Below are 18,481 nucleotides of genomic sequence, written 5' to 3'. Positions count from 1 at the left end.
TTTTCTTTTTCTTTTTTTTTTTTTTTTTTTTTAGACAGAGTTTCACTTTGTCACACTTGGTAGAATGCTAGGGCATCATAGCTCATAGTAACCTCAAACTCCTGGGCTCAAGTGATTCTCTTGTCTCAGGCTCCCAAGTAGCTGCAACTATAGGTGCCCTCCACAATGCCCAGCTATTTTTAGAGACTCTGGCTCAGGCTGGTCTCAAACCTGCGAGTTCAGGCAATCCACCTGCCTCGGCCTCCCAAGTGCTGGGATTACAGGCGTGAGCCACTGTGCCCAGCCACCAGCATCCCAGTTTAGATTACACATAATATAGGCCCTCTGTTTGGAGTGCCTCCTATCTTGGGATAAACTCCAGTTTTCTGAGTGATAGAGCCTCATTCAGTTGGGAAAATAAGTAAGGGTGGGACAGACATTTCCTAGTAGGTCCTGGTAAGCCTTCTGACCAATCCTAGTAAGTCTCACAGATCCTGTAAACTAGCTAGGAGTGGCAACATCACTTGCAAAACTGGGCTCTTGATGGTGCAGCCTTATGGCAGAGCACATAGTCACAGAAACAGCCAACCCTTGGCATCAGGCTTCCTGGCTTTGTCTAGTAGCCTCCGTTAGCAATGACTTCAAGTCCCCCCAAGTTTTTATAATTGGTGGCTGAGTCTCTAACAGGTATTCTGTGTGGCATGTTCCCATTCTCCACAGGGCTACACGTTTGGCAAAGCTGGAGAGATTCTCACCAAGCGGCTCCGGTATATGGTTTTCAGATCCATGCTGAGACAGGTATGTGCCCCTGGGATGTGCGGAACTCCCACTGTGCCCCGTGGATTTTGACAGTGGGAGCTCTGTCATGCTGCTTGTACTGAGCTCTGCTGTTGGCCATTCCTCAGTCCAAACAAAGAGAGGTGCAGGCTGAGGCCCTGCTGTCCATCTGTACCAGGAACAGACTACTTTGAGACCAGGCCTCTTCCAGCCTTTCATTTCATTCACTTCCAGCCTTTCAAGTCAGCAATTGTAGGCAATGTAGGCAGGAAGGATCTTTAATACCTCTCATTCCTTTCCTCCTTTCTCCTGGGAACCCAGGACACTCATGTTTCTTCCCAGCAAGAGCTGTCCTTTGTACCCTTTCATTCCACAAATCAGAATTCATTCCCATAGCCCATTTCTCATTGTCTAGTTTCTTTGCATGGAGACTGATTCAAGCATCAGTGCTACTAGCTGATGACTTAATGGAATGCCTCTCAGATTTCACACCTTCTGAACCCTAACAACAGACAGATGTGAATGTTTTCCTCAGGGAACACGGGTGGGGACTGTGGGAATGTAACCCACAGCAGCCCATTTCACAGGATAAAGTTTCTTTAAGAATCATAAATAAGTTATCTGTTACCTAATAACTTTCTGCTTTATAAGCACTAATCAATTGCTATTGAATAAAATGATGCTCTAGACATGCCAGGGATACTTGAACCTTAGCTAAGAAGCATCGGTTTGCTGCATCAGGATTTCTAGAGGACATTCACATTTTCCCAGCTGTCTTTGGTTCCTCATCCTTTCCCACTCGTGTCACCATCACTTATAAAGAAGACATTTTATGGGAATTGCTAGCTAGTGACTGACAGAAGCAGAACAGAATCTGGAGAGAGCACTGTAATGGGGACCCTGACCTTGAACTGTCAGGTCAAACCATATTTATAATTCAGATTCCACTTAGGCTGAAGGCTGACCTTGGTCCAGGGCCAAATGCCCCATTACCCCTCATGCCTCCAGGCAAGTCCTAAGTCCATTATACTTTGGGAGCTGAGCTAACGGTTTGTGTGATGGCCTGTCCATAAATTGCTAAGTGAGGGCAAACATATATTAAATGCCTTCTGCTTATAAGGCATATTACTGAGTAGTGTAGGGCAGTCACACCTGAAGGGTCCCTGTCTTCGAGGAAAGTACAATGAAGTGGAGAGATGTTTTAAATACTTAAGTATGTTGAAAAGTAAATTGATATATGGTTTAATTACTTATAGCCCTTTCAAAAAATATTTTGGGGAAAAATTATAGATACTCCTTAAATCCAAATCACTAGTTCCAATAACTTCTTAGGGACCATATTTTTTGTAGTAGGCCTAAATTCCTACCTCAAATTCACAATCTTGTTAGTATTTTTGCATTTAAAAATACAAGTGGTTTTACAAAGAAAATCCTATTTGACAATGAATGTTGCATTGTAATCATGATTACTTTTGCTGATATGTTTTTAACTGAATTCATTTACCTAACTACTTGCTCAGTTTCTCCACTGGGTGTCTAATACATGTTTCACACTTTAACATTTCTAAAATTTAACTTTGGACTCTCTTCTCCCCACCAGGCTCAGTCCTTACCTGCTTTTCCCTCATACCAGTTAAGTGGCAGCTCCATTCTACTAGTTGTTCAGACTAAAAATCTCAGAGCCATCCTTGACTCCTCTCTCTGGTTAATATCGTAAAATCCTCCTAAACGGTCTTGCTGCCTCCCTCCTTATGCCAAGCCAGTGGGTTCACCTTCCAGCAGCCAGAGTCATGCTTCTAAAATGCGAGTCAAATTACATCCCTCTACTCAAAACCTTCTAAAGGTTGCCTGTAGCTCTTAGGATGAAGTTGGGGGTCTTTGTCTCTAAGGCCTTATGTGATGCAGCCCCTACTACTTCTCAGACCTCACCTCCTACAACTTTACTCTTTTCCAACACACAATCTACTCCACACACAATGATTCACTGCGCAAAGTGGGGAGGGGAGCATCAGGGGCGCCATCTAAGGACAGAAATTCATCCAGAGGAAGAGGCAGTTTTTAAACATTTACACAACAGTTATTTTTAGGCTACTGGCAGTCTTTAAGGCTTTCTTGTTAGTGTATGAGCAGATCAGGTGGCCTTTGCCTCAGGGCGGGACCCTGCACTTGCTGTTTCTTCTTTCTCTCTGATATCCTCATCCTTTCCTTCATTCAGGTCTCTATTCAAATGTCCCCTTAGAGAAGTCTTCTCTTTCCCCTCCCCAGTCTCTAAAATAGTGCCTTCTCTCCCTTGATTGTCCTTGCCTTGCTGTTTTTCTTTGTGGCTGTATTAACATGGCATACAGGTATTCACTTGTGCCTTCCACCTCTAGAACTCAGGCTCCACGAAAGCAAAACTTTGTCTTGTTTGTTTGCTTTCATATGGATCCAACACTTAAAAGCATGCTTGGGACAAAGTAGGCACTCAAAAAAATTTGAAAAATGAAATGCTTTATTTGCATGTTTGTATTTTAAGCCTCATCTTGCCTATTGAATGTCACATCCTGAGTGCTAAATGCAGAGGACATAAGTGATGAATAAACTGACCCTCTCACTGCCCCCCTGGAACTAAGAGTTTTCTTATAAGTAGGGTTTGAAGATAATTAAATCATGTTCTGTGCCACAGGATGTGAGCTGGTTTGATAACCCCAAAAACACCACTGGAGCGTTGACTACCAGGCTTGCCAATGACGCTGCTCAAGTTAAAGGGGTATGTGCCTTTCTTCTATCCGTGTTTGGCCACTTTGAATCTCAGCATGAAACTGGTTTTCTCCTTACAGGGGTTAGCACTCATCAGCATTAAGAAAATGTTGAAAAACATCTAACCTACAAATATATCACATGCTTTTTATAGCAAAAATGTTTATTTAAATATTATAATACTGTGTATATACTTTAGAACATAAAAATTATTCTTGTTACTAACACGATACATACTGAAGAATAGTTATTTTAAAAAGGAAGTATTTATCAGCATATCATGCAGTATTAACCTGTTTTAGAGCTCAATCAACAGAAAATTGTAATTGATACTGAAAAGAGTATCACAGGCTGTACTCAGTGGCTCATGCCCTATAATCCCAGAGTTTTGGGAGGCCAAGGTTCCAGTCTCTTGCATATATCACCATGAGGCCAGGTGTTTAAGACCAGTCTGGGCAATGTAGCAAAACCCTATCTCTACAAAAAATAAAGAGAATTAGCCAGGTATGATGCCACATGCCTGTAGTCCTAGCTACTCAGGAAATGGAAACAGGAAGGATTGCTTAAGCCCAAGAGGTCAAGGCTATAGTGAGCTGTAATGGTGTTATTATGCTCCCAGCCTGGGCAATAAAGCAAGACTCTGTCTCTAAAAAAAAAATTAAAATTAAAAAGAAAATTTAAAGGCACTACAATTCAGAAGGCAAGGAAGGAAATATTCTAAAAGATTGGTTGAAAGAAATGAATAGCACATTAAAAAATTAAAGCAAAGGTAGAAGGAATAATTTTATCAGACAATGAAACTTAAATTTTGCTACTATACGAATCTCTTTAAATTGCTATAACTAGAAGCTGTTGACCCAGCAGGTCTTGATTTTGGCTGAAGTGAGAATTTATTCTACAGCTATGACTGTTTATAGCAAAAATCTGCAAGATGATGTAGAATTTGAAAAAATTTACATGATCTCTTTTTCTCTCCCCATCCACTTGAACTTTATCAGTTTTTATATTTCAGTATTTCTTTAAGGTGTACTACAAAACAGTTCTTTTATCTAATATATTAATATGGAGCTTTTGTAAGAATAGATTATGATGAATGTGGAAGGACACAGAATTGCAAAATTGCACGATAGACCTTAGGAATTGTTTTAATACAGATCTCTATGCTCAAAGCAAAATAATCAATGAAAGTCAAGGTATAGATCAAGTTGTGCAGAACCTGACAGCAAAATATGCACTGCTTAAAATAACTTCAACTTCCTAAAACAGACAATGGTCCTACCTTTATGGATTCTATGTGGCACATCAACTTGTCATAAGTGCTGTGGGAAAAAGTGGAAGCAGGACGTGGGGGTAGAGGCTTGCTAGATTTCATGGAGGGAAAGTCTCAATCTTGGTAATATATGCAAGAGACCTGAAGAAAAGAAAGGTGCCATACCCCTCAGTATTGGGAAAGATTTCTTTCCAGAAGGGTCAGCAAGTGCAAAGGCCCTGAGGCTGGAGCATTCCTTAACTCAGTGGTTCTCAACCTTCCTAATGCCGTAACCCTTTAATACAGTTCCTCATGTTGTGGTGACCCCCAACCATAAAATTATTTTCATTGCAACATGAGGAACTGTATTAAAGGGTCATGGCATTAGGAAGGTTAAGAACCACTGCTTTAACTCTTCCTAAAATAGCAAGAAGGAGAGAGGGACTGGAGTAAAGTGAGTGAAAGGAAGAGTCATAATGGTTGAGGTCAGCATTATATCTGGAATTAGATGGGAAGACATTGTAGGATTTTGAACATAGGAGTGGCATGATCTGAAATTTTAAAAGGACCACCATGGCTGCTGTATGAATAAGATGAAGTTGCCAAGAATAGAGGTAGGGTGTCTATTGTAATAATCCAAAAGGATGATAGTGTTCTAGACTAGTGTGGTCATATTAAAAGTAATAAAATGAAATTAATTCTGAATATATTTTAAAGGTATAGCCAACAGAATTTGTTAGTTGGATTGGATGAAGGGTATAAAAGAAAGGTAACTTAGGGGTGACTCCAACAAATTTTGGACCTGCACAAGTTAAAAAAAAAAAAAAGGAAGCTTCCTTGCAACTGGGCAGGGTGAGACGGAGGAGACATTTCTGGCTGGTGGGATCTGCCCAGAAACATCCCTTTGGGGACACAGGGAGTCAGCGAGAGACTTCTGGACCCCATGAGGAGGACAAAAGCAGTGGAGAATTGGCAAGTGATTGTGTATGTTCATTCGTTCTAATCCCGCCAGCAGCTGACTCATTGAAACCCTAGGTCAGAGGCACAGCAACTTAAAGAGCAAGAGGAAGTGAAAGGAAAATTAGGGCAAGGAAACAGAGAAAAGAAAACACTCATGAGGAAGAATCAGCAGAAAAATCCTGGCAACATGAAAAACCAGTCCAGAGCAACCCTCCCATGGGACTGTGAGGTAGCTACAGCAGAGGATTCCACCTGTAAAGAAATGTTAGAAATGACAGAAGGGGAATTTAAAATACATATGACGGAAACAATGAAGGAAATTGCTGAGAAAGTGGAAAATAGCCAAAAGGGAATCCAAAAAAAGAATCAAATAAGAGATGAACGATATGAAGAATATAGAAAGGATATAGCAGAGCTGAAGGAACTGAAGCAGTCAATTAGGGAACTTAAAGATGCAATAGAAAATATCAGGAACAGATTACACCTTGCAGAAGAAAGAATCTCAGAGGTAGAGGACACAGCTCTTGAAATAACACAGATAGTTAAAGAGGCAGAAAAAAAGAGAGAGAAAGCAGAACATTCACTGACAGAATTATGGGACTTTATAAAGCATTCAAACATACAAGTTATAGGTATCCCAGAAGGGGAAGAAGAATGCTCCAGAGGAATGGAAGCCATACTAGAGATTATTATAAATAAAAATTTCCCAAATATCACCAAAGATCCTGACACAGTCCTTTCAGAGGGACATCAGACCCCAGGTCACCTCAACTCTAACAGAGCTTCTCCAAGACATATTGTGATGAATCTGTCCAAAATCAAGACAAAAGAAAAGATTCCTCAAGCTGCCAGGAGTAAGTGACAGTTGACCTACAGGGGCAAATCCATCAGGGTGACTGCAGACTTCTCTAATGAAACTTTTCAAGCAAGAAGACAATGGTCATCTACTTTTAATCTACTTAATCAGAACAATTTCCAGCCCAGAATTCTATATCCTGCTAAGCTAAGCTTTAAAACTGACAGGGAAATCAAATTATTTACTGATATGCAAACATTGAGGAAATTTGCCACAAGACCAGCTCTACAGGAAATACTTCAACCTGTTCTACATATGGACCATCACAATGGATGAACAGCAAAGTAAGAACTCAGAAATTAAAGGACAGAACCTAACTTCCACAATGATGCAAAAGATAAAACTAAGCAATGGACTCTCACAAAATAAGATGAGTAGAATGCTACTACACTTATTATCTCAATAAATGATAATGGCTTGAATTCCTCACTGAAGAGGCATAGATTGTCTGATTGGATTAAAAACCACAAGCCATCCATTTGCTGTCTGCAGGAAACACACCTAGCTTCGAAAGACAAATTAAAACTCCAAGTTAAGGGTTAGAAGACAATTTTTCAGGCAAACGGAATTCAGAAGAAAAGAGGGGTTGCAATCTTATTTTCAGATACATGTGGATTTAAACTAACTAAAGTCAAAAAATACAAAGATGGTCACTTTATATTGATCGAGGGAAAAATACAACAAGAAGTCATTTCAATTCTAAATATTTATGCACCCAATTTAAATGCTCCCAGATTCTTAAAACAAACCTTGCTCAATCTGAGCAATATGATATCCAATAACACTATAATAACAGGGGACTTTAACCCTCCTTTTAGAGAGCTGGACAGATCCTCTAAAGAGAAATTAAACAAAGATATACGGGACTTAAATGAGACCCTAGAACAACTATGCTTGATAGACGCATATAGAAAACTCTATCCCAAAGATAAAGAATATACATTCTTCTCATCACCCATGGAACATTCTCCAAAATTGATCATATCCTAGGACACAAAACAAACCTCAATACAATTGAAATAATTGAAATTTTACCTTGTATCTTCTCAGACCACAAGGCACTAACAGTGGAACTCAACTCCAACAAAACGTTCAACCCCACACAAAGGCATGGAAATTAGACAACCTTCTGTTGAATGACAGTTGGGTGAAGGAAGAAATAAAAGAGGAAATCATTAACTTCCTTGAGCATAACAAAATGAAGAAAGACATAAGCTACCAAAACCTGTGGTACTGCAAAAGTAGTTCTGAGAGAAAAGTTTAGATAAATTTTAGATAAATTTAGATAAAGTCTAAGTTTTTCTAAAAATTTAGATAAACTTTAGATAAATTCAAAAAACAGAAAGAGAGTGCATCAACAAACTCACAAGCCATCTTATGGAATTGGAAAAAGAAGAACAATCTAAGCCTAACACCAGTAGAAGAAAAGAAATATCCAAAATTAAATAAAAAAAATCAATGAAATTGAAAACAAAAGAATCAATCAGAAAATCAATAAAACAAACCATTCAAAGAAGAGCTTATTCCTGTACTGCAGAAATTATTCCTAAAGACTAAGGAGGAAGGAATCTTCTACGTTCTACGAAGCAAACATCACCCTCATACCAAAACCAGGAAAAGACCCAACTAAAAAGGAGAATTTCAGACCAATTTCACTAATGAATATAGGTACAAAAATTCTCAACATAATCCTAGCCAATAGATTACAGCTTATCATCAAAAAAGGTCATACATCATGATCAAGTAGGTTTCATCCCAGTGGTACAAGGCTGGTTTAACATATGCAAGTCCATAAACGTTATTCACCATATCAACAGAAGCAAAAATACAGACCATATGATCCTCTCAATAGATGCAGAAAAGGCATTTGATAAAATCCAGCATCCTTTTCTAATTAGCACACTGAAGAGTATAGGCATAGGTGGCACATTCCTTTGATTGAAGCTATCTATGACAAACCCACAGCTAATATTTTACTGAATGGAGTAAAATTGAAAGCTTTTCCTCTTAGAACTGGAACCAGACAAGGTTTTCCTCCGTCATATTACTATTCAACATAGTGCTGGAAGTTCCAGCCAATACAATTGGGCAAGACAAGGAAATAAAGGGCATCCAATGGGAGCAAAGGAGATCAAACTCTCCCTCTTTGCTGATGATATGATCTTATACTTAGAGAACCCCAAAGCCTCAACCACAAGACTCCTGGAAGTCATCAAAACACATAGTAATGTCTCAGGATATAAAATCAATGTCCACAAGTCAGTAGCCTTTGTATACACCAATAACAACCAAGATGAGAGGAGGGGTGGAGTCTTGGTGTGTGACACATCTTTTGGGGGCAAGGCACAATCGTAAGAGGGACTTTACCTAACAAATGCGATCAGTGTAACCTGGTTTCTTGTACCCTCGATGAATCCCCAACAATTAAAAATAAAAAGGAAAAGGGAAAAAATGGAGTTGATTTTTAATGAAATTGGGGAGCTTGTTGGATGAGCAGGCTTGGGGGAGAATCTGGAGGTCTGTGTGGCAGGTGGTAAGTTTGTGATGCCTGTGTTAGATAATCATGTGCCGATGTTCAGAAGGCAGGAGGATTTGCATGCCTAGGATTTAGCAGACAAGTCAGGCCTGGAAATAGATATTTGGAGACATTCTAGTGCACTGTTGATTTTTAAAGCCGTGAGACTGGATAAGATAGCCAAGGAAGCAGGTGTTGGCAGAGAAGACATCAAATGTTGGGTGCTGAGGTCAGAGTTACAAGGATAAGCCAGCAAAGAAGAGTAAGAAGGAGTGGCCAGCAAGGGAGAAAGCGTGTTAAGGAGAGAGAAATCCAGGATATCAAATGCTGTGTATAAGCTTGTAAGATGCCTGAACATGTCACAGGAGATGAATGTGGAGGTACTTAGGGTTCTAACAAGAACTGTTTCAGGAGAATGTTGGGAACAAAAGCTCAATGGGATTAGGCTCAAGAGAAAGGGGAAGAGAGAAATATGACATAGTTGGCCAAATCAATAGCAGACTTCCTCCTAAATGAGACAGAAAAATGGGGTGGTAGGTGGAGAAGGACATAAAGTATGAGTCTCTATTTTATTTTTAGCTTCAATTGGTGCAAGAATCAATCACTGAACTTAGGGCAAATCCATTGTGCTAGCTCTATGGACAAGTCTTTTCTGGGGTATAGTGATCACCACATTCCTAAGATCCTATATTGCCTAGCTAACCTTTGCCGTGCCAATTTTAGTGTACCTTTTATAGAGACCTTGTCATGTGTGCTCCTGTGTTTTGACAGACACAGCCTGTTTGGTGTGGAAGGCACAGTTCTAGAGGAAACACGCAGGCAGTCCCTCGCAGCAGGGCCCTGAGCAGATACAGGCTGGGCACTCTGCCCTGCGGTTTCTCTTCCTTTTCTTCAGCCCCTCTGGTGCTCTGACCGGCCCTAGACTCAGTGCTTGCTTCTGTTTGTGAAATTGGGGGTCAGTCCTTTCCCTTCACAGTGTGGTTTGTGAAGCCCTTTGCTATATGCACAAGTGTCTAATTGCCTGCTGGCGTCAGCCTTCTGCTTTTCACTTGTTTCCTCAAAGGCTTTCAAACTGGCATTTCACGCCCCATGCACTTTGTGTGAGGCACCCTGAGGAGCAACTGTTTTCCAGAACTTAAAACAAGGACTAAAAAGGAGACACCAGGGAAGAGGAAATAAACACATTGGAGACACCAGCGAACTAGGAAAGTCCACTATAGCTGTTATCACAGATTAGCTGAGAGAGGACAGTTGTATCTACTTTATTCCACTAGCTGGCCCTTTCATGGTGGGACATTCATGTGTGTATGTATATAAATATGTGTGTGTGTGTGTGTGTATATATATTTATATAGCCAACATATATATCAATGTATCTGTCTATCTTCCATAGCAGATAATTAATTTTTTATATATAAAAATATATGACATAAGCTGTGCTGTTACAATCCATGCCACCCAAGGCAGAGCCACCCCAATTTTTATGTGTATAGTTATGAGTGTCATTTATCTAGGTTAATTTTTTTTCGTATTTGATTTCTTCATCAACATTTCCATTCTTCTTCTACATTTTCTCAGATATATTTGTGATTGTAAGTCACGGAAGTAGTTTAATCCTACTAAACTTATTCTGAGGAAAAAGATCTTCCTGTTTTCCTATGAAGTAGCAGGTTTTATAATTTTATTTTGGTATGATGTCTCGAGTTCTACAGAGAAAAATGCAAACAAGAACCATGTAGGAATCAAAAGCAACTAGGTATTTTTTTTTTTTGCCGGTTTTTTTTTTTTTTTTTTTTTGGCCAGGGCTGGGTTTGAACCCGCCACCTCCAGCATATGGGGCCAGCATTCTACTCCTTTGAGCCACAAGTGCTGCCCAGCAACTAGGTATTTTTTATAAATATATTTATTCTGGGTAAAGGTAGTTGAGGTAAAGATGAAGTTAAATATTTCTAATTTCAAAATGAAATTCAATAAATGGTCTCTCCCCTCCCCCCAATCAAGAGAAATATTTTAAACTTAGAGTTCAGGTGATAGGATGGTGTTTTGAGGAGGAAATAAATAACAGGAGAGGAAGAAACAGCACAGATGGGGTAAAAACCAATTAGGACAGGAAATGAGATGCAAATAAGTGATAATGCAGCGAGATAGAGAGACTGTGAGGAGGGAAGGGTTTAAGGGGTTTCAGGTGTTAGCCCAGTTTTACCCTTGCTTCACACTTGGGCTGTGCATTTTGGAGCGTGTCCTTTCCTCAGCCCTCCTCTCTCCACTGAAAACTATCTGACTTCTGGTCCATACCCTCCCATTCAGTAGTCCTCACACTCCCACCTGCGTGAGAAATAGATATGGGGCAGTGAGCAGTGGTCTTTAAAGGAACAGTAAGTGGTGCAGTGTCAACGCGCTAAATCACACGAAGCCAAGGGGCTTCATCTTCCTGCAGTTTAGGGTCCTAGGTATTTTAGTTTGCCTTTCCTGTACATTACAGAAGAGTTTTCCATCTTTGATTCATTGTGCTTATTTCTGTGGCCCTTGATTACCTTCCATAGCTGAATATTTACATGTCTGAAGGATTATGTGCCAGGGTAATTCCTCTGCTGTGAACATGGGGGATGTTCTGAGTGTTTCTTTCAGTCAGTAGCTGCTGTGGGAAATGACTTCTGAGTAGATAGTGAGCACAGGAGCAAACTCCTTCACCCCTGCTGCAGACACCCTCCAGCTTGCATCCTTTGACCTTCAAACTGGAGAGGTGCAGTATAGAAAGCTGGCTTCGAAGGCCACTCTACTCTGATGTATGCCAAAGCTGGCAAAGCATCCCTTTAATATAAGCTCAATGATTGAATCAACTAAAAATAAATGTGCTCTGTTATTTATCCTGTCACTTTCAGCCCTATTACAATTCTCTGGCATGGAATTTTATGTACATAAAGGCTGCTGATGGTTGTAGCACCCTTTCCCCATTAAGTCCTGGTCTAGTGTTTGTATCAAATAGGTTTTAAATTATTTGGGAAGGATTGATGAAAGAAGTTATAAAGGGAGTCTAAGACAGTATTCAGAATGGAGAGAAGCTTTGGTTATTAACGAATGTACCAGCTCATTTGGGGAGTTAGATTTGCCCAAAGTCACAGCAATAGCAATGACCATCCTAAAGTACTCTCCATCATAATCTTTACCTGAGACCAGACCCACTTGGGCTGAAGAAACTTTAGAGTTAGTTAGAGTTAGAAAAGAACGTGTGTGTCATTTCTAAAGAAAGCTGGTCTAGTGCCATAGCCAGAATTTGGAATGGCTTGAGGGCATGGAATATAATCAGGGTAGAGAAGATATGATGGACTAAATTATAGTGGTGCACTGAATTGACTTGTTTGAGTTCTGGCTTTAGAGTTGGAAATCTAGTTTAGAGTTGGACATTGTAAAGTAATGGACTGAATTGACTTAGTAGTTTGAACTCTGGTTTTAGAGTTGGAAATCACTGCATGCCATCAAGAGTCATGCTTCAAGCTTCCTGTGGCATTCAAACCGAAGATTCTGGTGCCTGCTTAATATCTTAAATTAAATTCCATAACTTTCAACTCTGTAAATGTTTTCCAAATCAAACTGCAGATTTTAACATAATAAGCATCTCAAATAGACCCAGATATATTTGAATGTCCTTAATGATAGGTATTAGGCTTAAATTACAAGTAGTACATACCTAGTATTGAAAATGTCCACTATTCTCAGATTAATATAATTATCAGACTCTTTTTATCTTACTAATTTGCAGAGCTTGTTTCAGTGATCCTGCTTTGATTAATGAAGATTTTCTTGAGCCAGCCGTGGTGGCCAGGAGTCCTAGCACTTTGGGAGGATGAAGCAGGTGGATTTCTAGAGCTCAGGAGTTTGAGAGCAGCCTGAGCAAGAGCGAGACCCCGTCTCTTTTAAAATTAGAAAAACTAGCCATATGTTGTGGTGGGTGCCTATAGTTCCAGCTACTTAGGGGGCTGAGGCAAGAGGATCACTTGAGCCAAAGAGTTTGAAGTTTCTGTGAGTTATAATGCCACTATAATGGGTGATAGAGTCAGACTCTGCATCTAAAAGAAAAAAAGAAAAGAAAAACTTTTTTCTTGCTATTAAAAAATCAGCAGAGGTAGAAATATATAATTAAATTCTAAATTGTTGATCTTCTACTTTCACTATTTATTCTCAAGTCATGGAAATCCTCATTGTAGAAACTCAATAAACTTCTTACAAGTAAACTTTTACTTTTTATTTCATAACCAAGAAAATAATTAATAGATTTTAATGCCATTGAAATGTTACAACTCAGAATATACATACATGAAAATGTAAGCATGGATTTTAAAGATAATGTACAATTTGTAGAAAGACAATGGTTCTGTTTGTTTTGCAGGCTATTGGTTCCAGGCTTGCTGTAATTACCCAGAATATAGCAAATCTTGGGACAGGAATTATTATATCCCTCATCTATGGCTGGCAACTAACACTTTTACTCTTAGCAATTGTACCCATCATCGCAATAGCAGGAGTTGTTGAAATGAAAATGTTGTCTGGACAAGCACTGAAAGATAAGAAAGAACTAGAAGGTGCTGGAAAGGTGAGTCAAACTAAAAAATACTGCTTACCTAAATAGAGTAAAATATGTATTCTAATCAGTGTCGTTTTATTAACCCCTACTACTCACTGTGTGTGTGCTCTGAAAATGTTATTGTAACCATTCCTCAAAGCAATCTTTTTTGATGCTTGTTCATCAGATTAGAAACTTTAGGAAAGTAGTAACGCAAAGCCTTAGCTCAAAGACTGATACTAATTTTAACAGGTACGCAAAGCCTTAGCTCGAAGACTGATACTAATTTTAACAGGTTTTTCTAGTTTCACACCATTATCTTCTCTTCCCTCCTCCCTCTTTTCTCCTCTCTTCAGTTCTCTTTCTTTGTCCTTCTTTTCTTCCTTTCTCTGTCTCTAATTATTTCAAGCAAGCTTAAATACATTCCCTTATTGAGGAGAATAGGCCCATTTAATTATATATGGTGGGAGAGATTCAATATGGAAAAATCCTAAGGGTATGTGTTCAATGTTTAAATTATTGCTGTTCTTTTGTATCGTGCCTCCTCCCTTTATTCTATTTCTCTTCATCCTTACCCTAATGCTTCTTTTTTTCCCCTGCATGCTCTTTATTCCACCCACCCGCCATCATTTGTGCTTCTGTAACATTTACTACATTTCCTGGCAAACTCTTTACTCCTCATAGCAACTCTATTAGGTCAGGGTCTATTGTCTTATTTTTCATGAGACTAAGGCACCCATGCATTATGTCCCTCGCACCTTAGAGCTGATGAATTTTGGAGCCAGGATTCAACCTCAGGTATGCTCCAAACTTGTGCCTCTGTATGCTAAAAAGCAAAGAGGTCCTCTGATGATAGATCATAGTCTGATATCACATAATCTGAATCATTGCAGAAATGAGAGGGCAGAGCAGGGCTGACCCCCAAAACTGGGCCTAAGGTTTAAGAGAGGGCTGCATTTATCCGGGCATTCCAGTGTTCCTAAGAGTAGGGTAGGACCCAGGCGCAGATCAGAGTGGCTCTGGCTTTCATGAGGCCCCAGGGTCTAAGGTACTTTGTCTCTGGTCAGCCAGCTCACCAATATGAATGGGAAAGAAAGTCCTAAACGTTGATCTGCACTACCACTTTGTCCTCTGCCTCCCTGTGTCTCTTCAGACTCTACACCCTGTTTTCTCGAACTTTCTTCAGGAAAGTCCTTTAGACCAGCTTTAGTGCCTCCCAGCTGGTGTCTGTGGGGGACAGACCTCATGTGAGGCATTCCAGCAGGCCCTTGGGGCCCAGTTCTGGAGGTAGAGCAGGATGGTGCTCACCCACAGGCTGTGCATGTGTGGTCTGGCCCAGGTCACATCAGCCCTGCCAAGGACACCTCCTGTGCCAATGACTCTTTTCAGTAGTGTACTCTTGGAGGATTTCTGCCCCCACCCCCCTAGGTACTGACTCTTCATCTAAGGTGAAGATGGAAAAATCTAGGACACAACATAAAAACAGAAAAAAGCATTATATTTCACAGTGTATTACATTTCATAGTATTCATTTTAAAATGTCATAGAAAGGAGTCTTTAGACTGGTTTTATGAGGAAGATGACTGATGCTAAGATAATGCATTGGAAACCACAGGTTGACACCTTTGAAGTGACATGTCAGATTTGAAACGTTGGGAGTTCTGTCAGAGGGCTTTGGGGGAGGAGTATGGATGAAAATGGTTATGTGTGGATTTGGCAGATTTTCTGAGTGAAGATCAGGGATTATGATGAGTGTTCTTATTCAGGGGTGGCTCATAAGAGGGACAATGGTTGTTAAGGAAAATGATTTCATATCAACCAGTCTACATAATATTGAGACTCCACCCTCATCTGATCATAGTTCTTAAGGAACCATTTACTAAATATGGCTCATAACAGGTATCATACTAAGAGCTCTACATCTCATTTAATGCTTTCAAAATTATCCTTGTTGGATAGATAATAAAACTCAAGGTTCAGAGAGATCAAGTAACTTGCCCAAAGTCACACAGCAACAGTTTCCTAACTGATCTCTTTGCTTCTGCTCTTAACATTTCTGTCCACTTATGTTCTTCTTATAGAAGCCTCTCTAATCTCTTACAAATGCAAATGTGATCATGCTGTCCCCTACTTAAAACCTTCCCATGGCTTTTGATCATATTTAGAATAAAATCCAGCCATTTACCTTGGCTTTTCAAGGCTTATCTGTGTAATCTTAGCTAGCCCTTATGACTTCTATGAGCTTATCTTCCACTATACTCTCACCTATCCACCCTTTTCTGGCCTCCTGGGCCTTCTTACAATTCCAGAAACACTCCAAGCTTGTTCCCTCTGATCTTTTTATGGCTGGCTCCTTTATATTATTTGGATCTCAGAATTATTACTTCTTCAGGAAGGCCATTCCTGATACCCAAATTAATTCATGACACTTCTCAGTGTCATGAAAAAGGTATATTATAAAGGCATAAAATACATGTAGGTACTTGTCTGTTTTATTGTTTACTGCCATAAAATACATACATATCCATTATAAAAGTTCAAAGTTATCAAATCTTAAGGATGCTGACACTTACAGAGCGTACATGGCTCCGTTCACACTCCAGAGAAACGTAAATCAATGTAAAGAGTCAGTATTCTCTCAGAACTGTATAAAATTAACTATAGTACAGACTGTAGTAAGATGATGATCTTGTAGCCCTCTCCTGTTGCTATTACAGTAAGTTCAAGGGTTGTAAGTATCCCCCTAAAATGCCACATGACACTAATCATCTCAGCATGAGTAGCTTGTCTCTCCAGTAAATTGCATAAGGCAGTAAAGAGTGGTCCTTCACAGTTCTTGCATATTTTTCATTGTGCAGTACTATAAACCTTAAATAGCACCAGGGGACCCATACAAATAACCTATGCTATTAGCAATGCTGGAAGTGCTCCAAAGAGGTGGGGAAAAGTCATGACATTAATAGAAAAAGTTGAAGTTGAATCACTTGATATATATCATAGATTGAGGTTTGCAGCTGCTATTACCCACCATGTCAAGATAAATGAACTCATTGCAAAGGGTTTGGTAAAAAAAAAAAAAGGGAGGTGAGGGTTGTGAGCCCTTCCTGCAGTTACACAAGCAGGTGAAAATACCTTACACTTTTTGTGAAATACCTTGTCATTCATATTGAAAATGCAGCTTTCACACGGGCACAGGATTGCTATAAGAAAGGCCTATGGGAGTAGGGGACTCGGTAAGTTCCCGCCTATGGGGTACAATATAGGGCTGTATGGCACACCATATACATGGACTCAATTACAACTCAGACTTGGACTTTACCTTACACACACAAATAATGTCAGAAAGAAAGAAAAGAAAGGCATACCTAGAGACTCTAATATGATTCAATGAAAAGTGAAATCATTATATGACAACTTGAAGCAAAAGGAAGGTGAAAGATCTAAAGCTAGAGAATTCAATGCCAGCAACATAATTTACTCCTTGAATTAAAGGTTCTCTCCTCTTGTGATTACTGAGTCTCTGTTTAAAATCTTGCAATAAATGATGCTGTGAGGATGTGGGGTGCTAATTAACCCTTTTCCTAATTGCTTCATTGTGCATCAAGATGAAGTAAGTCAGGAAGTGATTATATTGTTTTCTTCCCCATGCAAGGTCTGTGACTCAAACTCTCTGTCTTACTGGGCTGTACACACACTAAAAAGCAAGAACATTTACAAGCTAATCACTCCTGCTTTAGAAAACAAGGCACAGAAAATATTTCTTTTAAGCATTAAATTTACTAAAATTTATAGTAAAACCTGTCTTTAAGCAGACATTGCTGTATAGACATACATACATACCTAAAGACAACGATAATTGTCTTTAGGGATTTAACTCAAAATGAATTTTTTCCTCTAACTTCTTATTTTCCTTTTAGTATTTCTCAAATAAGTATGTATTGCTTTTATAACAGGTAGAAGAAGTTTATAAAAAACTTTCACATAAGTGAAATCTGACATTTTCCTGTCTTCACAGGCAGCCTGTGTTTAACAGAGTTCAAAATCTTCTCGGCCTGCCTGGGTCAGAATGTAATATTTTTAATTTTATTTTTTAACTAAGTTTCTGTTTTTAAGAACCTTACTCGTTTTTTCTTTCTTTTTTTTTTTTTTTTTTTTTGACAGAGCCTCAAGCTGTCCCCCTGGGTAGAGTGCCGTGGCATTACAGCTCACAGCAACCTCCAACTCCTGGGCTCAAGCGAGTCTCCTGCCTCCGCCTCCCAAGTAGCTGGGACCACAGGCGCCCGCCACAACGCCCGGCTATTTTTTGGTTGCAGCCGTCATTGTTGTTTGGCGGGTCCGGGCTGGGGATTCGAACCCGCCACCTTAGGTGTACGTGGCTGGCGCCTTAGCTGGTTGAGCTATAGGTGCCGAGCCGCGTTTTTTATTTCTAATAGCTTTTTGTGTTAGTCTTCAGAACTGACTTCAAGTCTTATGAAATACTTGTGTTATCCTTGAAGTTAGGTAATTTGTGTAGAATTCAGTGATGAATAAATGGAAATTTATGTTCATGCATTTTTAAGTTACAAGTAACTAAATTAACTATGTCTTTGTTAGAATCTCTTCTGACCAGTGTAAAGGCCAGAGAGAAGAAGAATGTCTTTAAGAATAATTCCTCTTGTTGACTTACAATTCTAGAAATTACTTCCCTCAGAATCCTAAAGTTAAAAGGGATGTTAGAGACCTTTTAGTCCAGCAGTTCTCAACCTTTGAGTCGTGACCCACAGGAACTGTATTAAAGAGCTGCAGCATTAGGAAGGTTGAGAACCAGTGCTCTAGTCTAGTCTATCCCCCCCATTTTACAGATGA

At 39.6% G+C, this 18,481-nt stretch overlaps 1 protein-coding gene across 1 annotated transcript in view; it reads left to right on the top strand.

Moving 5' to 3' along the window:
• ABCB1 (ATP binding cassette subfamily B member 1) overlaps nt 1-18,481 on the top strand; it is a 111,348-nt gene that overhangs the window by 75,882 nt on the left and 16,985 nt on the right. The window contains exons 19-21 of the mRNA XM_003782808.3: nt 700-777; nt 3,422-3,505; nt 13,463-13,666. Of these exons, the coding sequence (XP_003782856.1) occupies nt 700-777; nt 3,422-3,505; nt 13,463-13,666 (366 nt within the window). The remainder of the gene's footprint in view (nt 1-699; nt 778-3,421; nt 3,506-13,462; nt 13,667-18,481) is intronic.

The sequence above is a fragment of the Otolemur garnettii genome, unplaced genomic scaffold (assembly GCF_000181295.1).
Source record: "Otolemur garnettii isolate 467f Iridium unplaced genomic scaffold, OtoGar3 scaffold00005, whole genome shotgun sequence".
NCBI lineage: Eukaryota > Metazoa > Chordata > Mammalia > Primates > Galagidae > Otolemur > Otolemur garnettii.
The sequence above is the reverse complement of the archived record's forward strand: the minus strand, read 5'-3'. Positions and strand labels throughout refer to the sequence as shown.